This window comes from Nematolebias whitei, chromosome 17 (assembly GCF_014905685.2).
Source record: "Nematolebias whitei isolate Nwh7 chromosome 17, NemWhi1, whole genome shotgun sequence".
Taxonomy (NCBI): domain Eukaryota; kingdom Metazoa; phylum Chordata; class Actinopteri; order Cyprinodontiformes; family Rivulidae; genus Nematolebias; species Nematolebias whitei.
Genome location: NC_056514.1, coordinates 33,649,597 through 33,659,689, shown reverse-complemented (window position 1 = coordinate 33,659,689; position 10,093 = coordinate 33,649,597). Strand labels below are relative to the sequence as shown.

Here is a 10,093-nt window from a genome sequence, read left to right as displayed (position 1 = left end):
CACACACACACACTCCCATCTTTCATATTGCCATGGCCTATTAACCCTTACAACACCCCTACATACGTCCTCTGACACCACACCACAGTTTATTACAGACAGGAACCCTCAGGATATAAACATGTCGTTTTAAAGAAAAACATATCCTTCACATGTTGGAACCCAAGACGTGCACAAAAAACTTTTCAGGAGGTCATAGTACCTTGGTGGTCAGTGCAGCGGTCTTGAAATCCTGAGGCTGCTGGTTAGAGCCCAGAATGTGCCAGGAATGGTATCAGGTGTAAAATGATTTCCTGTTCTTTCATTTGCTGTGGCTACTCTACTTCTTCTTCTACTACGTCTTCTTCTACTACTTATTCCAGTTATTTAACTGTTAACAATGGTGTACCACAAGGCTCAGTCTTAGGGCCCACCCTCTTTACAATCTACATAAGTAATGTAGGTCAGATCATTCCTGATGCATCCACATGCTGACGACACAGTTGCTTATTGTCGAGCTAGAACAGTTGCCAATGTTTTCCAGCTTTTACAGTCTGCATTCGACATCATTCATTCAGATTTGTTCCGTCTCAAACTGGCGCTAAATGCTGATAAAACCAAAGGGATTTTGTTTTCAAACAGGAAGTTGGTACGAGCAGTCCTTCCTTCTATCTTATCTCTGAATGGTGTATAGAGTTTGTCAATTCTTACAAATACTTGGGAATCTTGGTTGATGCACATCTCTCTTTTAAGCCTCATGTCAAAAACTTGATAAAGAAATTGAAATTAAAACTGGGTTTCTTTTTCAGAAATAGATCTTAGGTCTAACTCTGAACGCTAGAAAACGCCTTGTAGCTGCAACTTTTCTTCCCTCCATTGACTATGGTGACATTATTTATATGAATTGTCCTGCAAGCACCCTGCAGATGTTGGATGCTGTCTATCACTGTACGTTAAGATTCAAAACTGGTTGTAACTACCGTACCCATCACTGCACCCTGTGTTCACTGGTTAACTGGTCATCATTAACTTCACACACTCTCTCACTGATACAGTTTCCTCTTTAAATAACTCCTTGGTCTGCTGCCTTCATACATCTCCTCCTACATGTCACGTTGTCAGTGTAGCTACAGCGTGCGCTCTCAAGACATCATTACCTGCAGCGCCCCCTCAGTGCGGACTGAATTCAGCAAAAGGGCCTTCTCTTGCTCTGCTCCTTTAACCTGGAACATCTTGCAAAAAGAGCTAAAGCTGTCAACTTTGACCTCTGTAAGGGATTTTAAACAACTGGACATTTTAGTATTTTACCCCGTTTCATTATGTAGCTTGTTTTTATTTTGTTTTTTTTATCACTACTTTTACTTACTTTTCATTTTATATGCTTTTTATGACTGTTTATTGTTGTTTGTACCTCATCTATGTTTTTTTTTGTTGTTGTTTAAAACAGGTCTCTCTTGTAAATGAGTCCTCTTGACTCAATGAGACTAACCTGTATATATAATGGTTGAATGAATGAAAATCCCTGCAGAAGGGAGCAGTTGAGAGAAAAAGATCACTGACTTTAAAAACTGTGCGTTTCAAATCAAGCCTACTGTTTAACATTGTACATTTTCTCTGCATGCCCTTTTCTACCTCTTCCTTTCAGAGGATGAGTTGGACCCCGATGCAGCTGAATTTGATCTGGGCACCAAGATAAAGACTCCCAAGGATGTGATGCTGGAGGAGCTGTCCCTGATGAAAAACAAGGGATCCAAGATGTTCCAGATGAGGCAGCAGAGAGTTGAGAAGTTCATCGTGACTAACGAGAACCTGGTTAGAGTTAAAGCAACAAATGGACTGTAGTGTATGTGGTGGTGTGTCCACGCGTGTGAGCTGACGAGGTTCTTTCTTCTGTTTTCACCCTGCAGCAGAACCTCCAGAACCTGCTCACAATTCCTCCCCCTGTTCCACCAAAGCCTGAAATGCCAAAAGCAGAAAGTAGGCTCATACATACAAGAAGTTTAGTTGAGCACTCAGCTGTCTTGTTTAGGTTCAACTTTTTAGCTTTCACATCTTATTTCCAGCATCATTAACAAATATCTGTCACGTCATTTAGCACCCGTAGTGCAGTTTTACAGAAAATTCAGGTTCAATTGTTGCTTTAAGGTTCATTTTTCTCTCAATAGTTTATGTTTTATTTAATTTCTCCTGTTTAAACTCTTCTGTTGTGCATTTCAGAGGTGGATGAAACAGTGAATGATGAGGAAGAAAAGGCAAAGAGGAGAAAGGAGTATGCACCTACCTACGTGTCGCCATGGGAACGGGCCATGCTCAACAACGAGGAGCTGAAAGCCACCATGAAGCCTCTCATGCCAGGACCCATCCAAATCCACCCAGACCTGCCTCAGTACAAGAGCTTCAACAGGTACGCAGGAACACATGAAATGAAAAATAACAATGTGTAAAGTTTGCACTGTTTAATATATTTGCTTCAAAATCAGAATGTCTTGTCAAAAATCATTAGTTGCAGATTGTTTATTGTGTGAATGTTTATGAAGCATTGTGCTCCATTTTTCTTCCGTATGTTTTTCAGCATCTTTCTCGTTCAACAATTTTTGTGCTATTTCAACAAATCATATCAAAACGTTCAGCTCATTCAGAAGAAGCATGCTATGACTTTTGTTATTGGTGCAACTTTAGCTTTTTGAATTATTTAGTCTTTTCTGCCTTTTAAATGAATTGAGATCATTTTACAGCCTTCAAATCTTTAGATCTGTTTACAACCTTTTACTGCTCCTTTCACATTTTGTCTGGTTCAGCTTCTTTCAGCTTCCTTGTGCAAATTTATTTTTTCAGCTACTTTCGGCTACTTTCAGCAGTTTTGTGCTTCTTTCAGCTTTATTCTGCTAACTACAACATTTTTGTGCTTCTTCTAACTTCTTTCTGCTAATTTCAACTTGTTATGCTCCTTTCAGCTTATTTCTGTGTTACAGCTATTTCTACTATTTCAGCCCATATTTAGCTGTTTTATACAAATTTTAGCATTTTCAGCTAGCTCCACATTTTTTGCACTAATTTCAACTTTTTTCATCCTAATTCAGCAAAAATGTGCTCTCTTAACTTCCTTCTGGTACTTTCAGCTTCTTTCTGTCTTTTTTAGCTACTTTTCATCGGGTTTTTTGGGACAAATTTCAGCTTTTTTTCAGATCATTTCTACTTTTTGTGTTAATTTTTGCTTCCTTCAATCTAAATGGGCAAACATTTTCTTTCTGCTTTCTTCTGATAATTTAAGCTTGCTCTACCTTTTCAGCTACTTTTTTATTCTTATTTTTTTTTTTAGCATTTTGTACTTTCAGCTGTTTTTAGATAAATTTATGTTTACTGTGGTAATTGCTGCTAATTTCAGTCTAATTAACTTCTTTCTGCTCCTTTCAGCTTATTTATAACAGTTCCAGATTTTCTATTTCAGCTACTATTTAGTTGTTGTTTTTTTTGTGCTAAATTTAGTTTTTTCAGCTTTTTTCCCCCCCACATTTATTTCAGCTCATTTATTCATCTTCCACTTCCTTCTGGCAGTTTAAGTTTCTTTCTGCCTTTTCAGCTTCTTTTCAGCTGTTTTTTTAGTGCCAATTACAGCTTTTTAAAGCTAATTTCCTATTGTTTGTGCTTGTTTCTGCTTATTTAAACCTAATTCTGCAGAGATGAGTTGTTTCCTCTGCTAACTTTGACTTGTTCTTCCGTTTCAGCTACTTTTCAGCATATTTTAGCTAATTTCAACTATTTTTTTTGCAAATTCTTCAGCAATAAGCACTGACACCGCAATATTTCAGGAAATGCCATTTCCCTAGTTTGTTATTGTTAAGCTAAGTTTACTCCTGGGTATTGGGCGGAAGGCTTTGACCATTTGTTCGGCTCGTGGAACAGAAGATCAGACAGTAATCTTGTAGAGTTGCTAAGCAGGGTGTAGGTCTAGAAAAGAGCTATGATTGTGTTCCCCGAGACATGGGATGAAGAGGAACATGTGATGGGCTATAATCAGTACAAAGTGTAGGTTAGACTCTGTCGGGACCACCTCTTGTCTCCAACCCTGTCCGTGGTGCTCATGGATACGATGTCAAGGTGCTGTTGTGGAGAGCAGAGTGTCAGGTTTGAGAGCCTCAGGGTCTCATCTCTGTTTTTTGCAGTTGATGTGGCTCTGTTGGCATCATCAGACCTTCAGTGAGCACTGATGCTGGTTGCAGCTGAGTGTGAAGCAGTTGGGATGAGAGCCAGCTCCTGTAAGTCTGAGGCCATGGTTCTGAACTGGAAAAAGGTGGAATGTTCTCCGAACAATTGAGTCTTTGCCTCATATGGCTTCACGTTTTGTTTATGAGTAATGTTAGGACGGAGCAGGAGATGGACGGATGACTCGGGGCCTTGTATGCATTAACGAGGGGAATGCTCCGGTCTTGATGGATCGTGACCAAAAGAACGAGATCCAAGTAAAGATGCAAGTGAGTGAAATAAGCTTCATCTGTTGGATGGCTGCGCTCAGCCCTAGAGATAAAGCCCAAAGTTCCAGAGCTGCTGCTCCTCCACATTGGGAGGAGTCGGTTGAGTTGGTTTGTGATTTTGATCCCTCCTAGAAGCCACAGTGTAGAGTTTTTTTGGGGCTTGTACACCAGGGAGGAGAACATAGGGCAATCCCAGAGCTCACTGGTGGGATTACTGGTACATTTCCTTTCTGGCCTAGAAATGCCTTTGGATTCCACAGGAAGAGCCGAAGAGAGAGACATATGGGTTTTCCTCCTTGACCTGTTGCCTTTGGGATCCAACCATATAGGGCAGCAAATGGATGGATGGATGGTATATTATTACAATCTTTTATCTAACTCTACCTCAAAGGTGATGATCATGCATCACATTGAATTAACTTTTTATAAATCTGCTTAAGAGCTCTTTTACAAATGAAAGAACAAGATATTCTCTGGATTATTCTGTTCTTTTCTCTTTGAAAAATGACCATTGTGAGCTGTTCCGAACGAGACATTAAGAACATTTATGCCTTCAAATATCATCAGATGTTACACAAACTAGTTACATTTACCATTTAGGACTAAAAGATCTTTAACAACAACTAACAGAACAGATTCCAGAAACTGGATTTATTGAAACAGAAGCATTTTGACCTGTTAGTTTATTTAAGGATCAAATTCCAACAACGATGAACCCGTGACATTTCCGGATGTATCTTCAACATTTCACGCAAATCTTTATTTGTTTCCCTGTTTTTTTATTGCACGTATGATTAGAATTGATTATAGTCTTTAAACCCAGTTAGCTCAATATTTATGTCGGACAAGACAAGCCTCTTGAAGCCTCTCTTGAAAATCCCTTTTGACAAATGATATCCAAGGATAGTGGCAATAATAAAACAAGATTATGTCAGATAAGCATTAATGAATGTGAGAGAAAATGTCTTTAAATAAGACAAAAACAAAAGAATAATAGAAAATAGAAATGTGTCACAATGAAACTGATCTTCTCAGCTGTGTTTCCATGACTTAAATTGTTTGCAAAGAAGACGTGTTTAATGTTTTTTGTTTTTTTTCTGATCTACAGTGCCTATTAAAATAATTCACCCTTTTGGATGTTTGATGCTTTTACTGCTGTCATAAATCAATTATAATTAATATAGATAGGTCTTATTTACAACGTCATAAAATTAAATGTCTTCAGTGTCAAAGAGAAAGCAAATTTCTACAGAGTAATATCAATTAAATAAAAATATATTGTATAAAATACATTCTGCTCAGGTTTTAGGTTGTAGATTCCATTGCTGGATTCCACAAGGCAAGAAGTGGGGATAAAGTTTTTGCCTGTGTGTATTGTCTGTCTGTTAGCAAAATATCTCGTGGACTAGTGGAGGGATTTTAAATAAATGTTTGGAAAGTAATTAATAAATAAAATTACAACTGGTTAACGTTTGGAGAAAATCCAACTCAACATGGCCACCACAGCTAATCAACGTCAACAAACAGAAAATTGTCTGTAACTCAATCAGTTTTATGAAAAATGAGTTGAAATTTGACGTGGTAGTAGCTGAGACTCATATTCCACACATGCTTTGAGCACTTACACACCTCTTGAGATCTTGAAATAATTCGCAAATTGAGATTTACAAAGTTTAACTAGAGAAAAAGCATTTCCTGCAAAAATGCAGAGTGAATGCTTATTGCTGAAGAACTTGCTGAAAACAGCTGATATTAGCTAAATACATGCTGAAATGCAGCTGAGATGGAAGAACAAGTCTAAGTTAGCAGAAGAAATCAGAAAGAACACATATTTGTTGAATTAGGTTTTAATAAACAGAAATTAACAGAAAATTTTAAGAAATTAGCTAAAAAAAAGCTGAAATTAGCTAAAATAAAATGGCTGAAAAGTAGATGAAAAGGCAGAAAGAAGTTTAACCTACCAGAAGGAAGTGGAAGGAGATTAAATGACCTCCAAAATGTGTGATTCGAAGAAAAAAAGCTATATTTAGCACAAAACGGTTAAAAAGTAGCTGAAAGAGCAGAAAAAGCTGAAACTAGCAGAAAAAAGCTGAAACGAGCATAACAAGCTGAAATTAACAGAAAAAGTTACGATGTACAAAAATGTTGTAGTTAGCAGAAAGAATCAAAAAGGAGCACAAAACAGCTGAAAAAAACAGTTGAAATTAGCTGAAAGTAGCTGAAAATTTTTTAAATTTGCAAGAGGAAGCTGAAAGAAGCTGAAAAGGAACAAAACGGCTGAGAATAACAGAAATTACCATGAAAAACTTCAATTTGTCTGAAAACAGCTGAAATGAGTTAAAACATGTTATAAAAAGTAGCTGAAAATGTATAACAGGCTTAAATTAGCACAAGAAATCAGAGAACACATTTGCTGAAAGAAGCAGAAATGAGCACAAAATAGTGGAAATTATATATATATAAGCCAAAATTAGCAAAAACACAGCTGAAATGTAGCTAAAAATGCAGAAAGAAGCTTAAATTAGGAAGTGGATAGAGCAAGTTTTTTCTGAATTAGGCTGAAAAAAGTTGAAATGAGTGCAAAAAATGTGGAATTTGTTGAAAAAGCTTACATTATCATAAACATCTAAATACTAGCTGAAATTGTAGAAAAATCTGAAACAGAAATAAGCTGAAAGGAGCATAACAAGCTGAAATTAACAGGAAAAGTTAGAAGAAGCATAACAATGTTGTAGTTAGCAGAAAAATCTGAATGGAGCACAAAACAGTCAAGAGAACAGCTGAAATTAGCTGAAAGTAGCTGAAAAAATGTTTTTTTGGACAAGGAAGCTGAAAGAAGAACCAGAACAAAATGTGAAAGGAGCAGTAAAATATTATAAACACATCTAAGATGGAAAATGAGCTCAATTAATTTTCTATAAGAAAAAAATGGCAGAAAAGGCTAAATATTTCAAATAGCTGAAGTTGCACCAATACCAACAGTCATAGCAGGATTGTCATGAAAGAGCTGAACGTTTTGATTTATGATTTGTTGAAATAGCACAATGTGGAACAAGAAAGATGCTGAAAAATGTATTGAAAAGGGATCACAATAGTGTGAATGCTTCATAACCATTCACACTATTAAAATGGTTACAACCGTCATCGTTCATCACAAAATGAATTCAGTCCAACACTGACATGAAAGGTGGCGGGCGATATGCATTCAAGCAAAAAATGCTGAGCCTGTACTTATGTAGGGTTTATGCCTTTATGTGAGCAGTTTTTGTTTCTGTGCCTGAAGATGAACGCTCAGTAAGAAAAGAGTCTTTCTAGCTTCCCTTCATCGTTCTCGTTTCTTCCCCAGGACGGCGCTGCCATACGGCGGCGTCGACAAGGCGTCCAAGATGCTGACCTTCGAGCTCCCAGAGCTCAGCAATGCTGGCGAGGAGCCCGAGCCTCTCCCCGCCCAGCAGGCCGACATCCGCTCTCGGCCCTCGTTCAACCGCACGCCCATCGGCTGGGTCTGCAGCGAAGACAGCGCACTCATCCACACGGACCTGGAGGCCAAGGCCCCCTTTGACGGGGAGACTGATGACCTGTGATCCCCCCCCCCCCCCCCCCCACACACACACATGCAGACCTGAGCCTATTTACAACATAAGCAGTCAGAAACACACACCAAGTGAAACTCACACATGAAGAATGCACTTTCAGCTGTGTGAAGACACGAAACCAACAGACTGACGACTTGTCATAAACACCGAGAAGATTCTCCTCGTTAGAACTGCAGAGAAAAACACAATGAAAAGAAGAAAGTATCTCCTGTCTTAACCCTTAATAAAAGTCTTGATGTCAGATCTGAGTGAACAGCTACGGAGAAGCACTCTGCACTCTTAAAACAAAGTAAATGTGCAATAAATGTCCCCTTTACACCGTCTCTTTTTATTGCTTGTGGACTTTCAATCATCTTTGGACTCCTTTTTTAAACAGCTGTAAATGACATGTGGTGAAAGATGAATAAACACACGCACACAAAAAATTGAAGCTGAAGCTTGAAACATATTCTTTATGTTTAATTTATAAACGTTTATAGTCCACTGAAGATTATTGGCCAACTTCAAGCCGCTTTTATTCTCAGACAGAGTGTACTGTATTTTCCAGACTACGTCGCTTGGTCGCATCAGTCAATTGTTTTTTCCTCCTCGTGAGGAGGAACAAACAATATATAAGTCACATTTATTTACAAGTGTATTTCACAAGGTGCAAGAAGACATTTAATTTGAAATAATAACACACAGAACATACCTGGGATCCTGAACAGGCTTAATTACCATAAGAAGCCAACGAGTCCGAAAAGCAAATTACCGGTAAATTCACCAGTTTCATTCCACATCACTTTTGGGGGCATTTTACTTGTGTTAAGTTTTTCTACATATATTTATGTACAAATATTTATATAGAAATATATATATATTTCTACATATATTTACTGTATGTACATTTTACATATATACATGTATTTTCATAATTTCATTGTGAAAAGCCTAGAGGCCTCTTGCGGCTGCAGATGGAAACTTTACTCTTTGGTTCGTGTCGGTATGAACGAACATTTAACGCGTTGGTCAAAAATTGCGTCACGAGTAGGGAAAAAACTAGGGGTGTGATGGTACACTAAAATCACATTTCGGTTCGGTTTCAAGGAGGGCTCGGTTCGGTTAATAAGATTATAATTTAAAATTAAACAAGTTAATTAGATCACAATAATACAATACCTCTTCTTGCATGGTCATCATTTCTGATAGGAGGTGGTTGAATCGCTCATCTTCGATGTGACAGTTCTTTAAATCTGGGGTCGGGCTTGTTGACGATCCGTTTGAGCTTTTTCATAAAGTGCTACAGCTTTTTATCTGAAGTGTTGACGTGATGATGTCGTAGACTTTTAGCGGGGCTCAAGAACTTTATGCTTAAAGCCGGCGCGTCACCAACATTCAGACGTAGATCCAGAGCTTTAAAAACTCCTACAGCTTGTGTTATTGCTTTGGACTGATCTGAATTAACCTGATAAAGGTTGTTGAAATGATGCTGTTATCCGTCTTTGCACCAAGCTACGTTCACTTTCGGATGATGTCATTTCAAGCGCGTTGACAAGTTCGACGTGTTGCCTGCTGCAGATCCAATCCATGTGAACCAACGTCGACACACAGCTTTGGATTTGTTCACTTGTCTTTTAACAAGAAAGCCATAATGTTCACCGTAACGAGATGCTAGGCTGCTAATGCTGCGCGTGCTGCAAGATAATAGCGCCGTGCTAAAACACACTTGGGAACTTTAGTTCCGTGGCGCGTAATCTCTCGTTAATAAAATTGAATGAGTGAAAAAATAACTAAAAAGGTACACGTGTGGACCGAACCGAACACGCCGTACCAAAACATGTACCGTTACACCACTAGAAAAAACGTAGTCGCTTCCGATTATACGTCGTAGAACTGTCCAAACTATGAAAAAAGTGTGACTTATAGTTGTGAAAATACGGTAACTGACAGTTCAGTTTGTTAAACAGTGATTCAAATGAGTGAAAAAAGGGTTTTGTAGAAGTCAAACTTTAGCAAAAACAGAAACTTCTACTATAGCAGCATTAAGAACATTTAAAATCCTTCTTG

General features: G+C 38.1%; 1 protein-coding gene across 2 annotated transcripts in view; it reads left to right on the top strand.

Moving 5' to 3' along the window:
- myoz1b (myozenin 1b) overlaps positions 1-8,363 on the top strand; it is a 17,194-nt gene extending 8,831 nt beyond the window's left edge. For both annotated transcript variants that reach the window (XM_037691154.1, XM_037691153.1), the window contains exons 3-6: positions 1,625-1,791; positions 1,887-1,956; positions 2,197-2,383; positions 7,798-8,363. In XM_037691154.1, the coding sequence (XP_037547082.1) occupies positions 1,625-1,791; positions 1,887-1,956; positions 2,197-2,383; positions 7,798-8,035 (662 nt within the window). In that variant the 3' untranslated portion in view covers positions 8,036-8,363. The remainder of the gene's footprint in view (positions 1-1,624; positions 1,792-1,886; positions 1,957-2,196; positions 2,384-7,797) is intronic.
- The last annotated feature ends 1,730 nt before the right edge of the window (positions 8,364-10,093 follow it).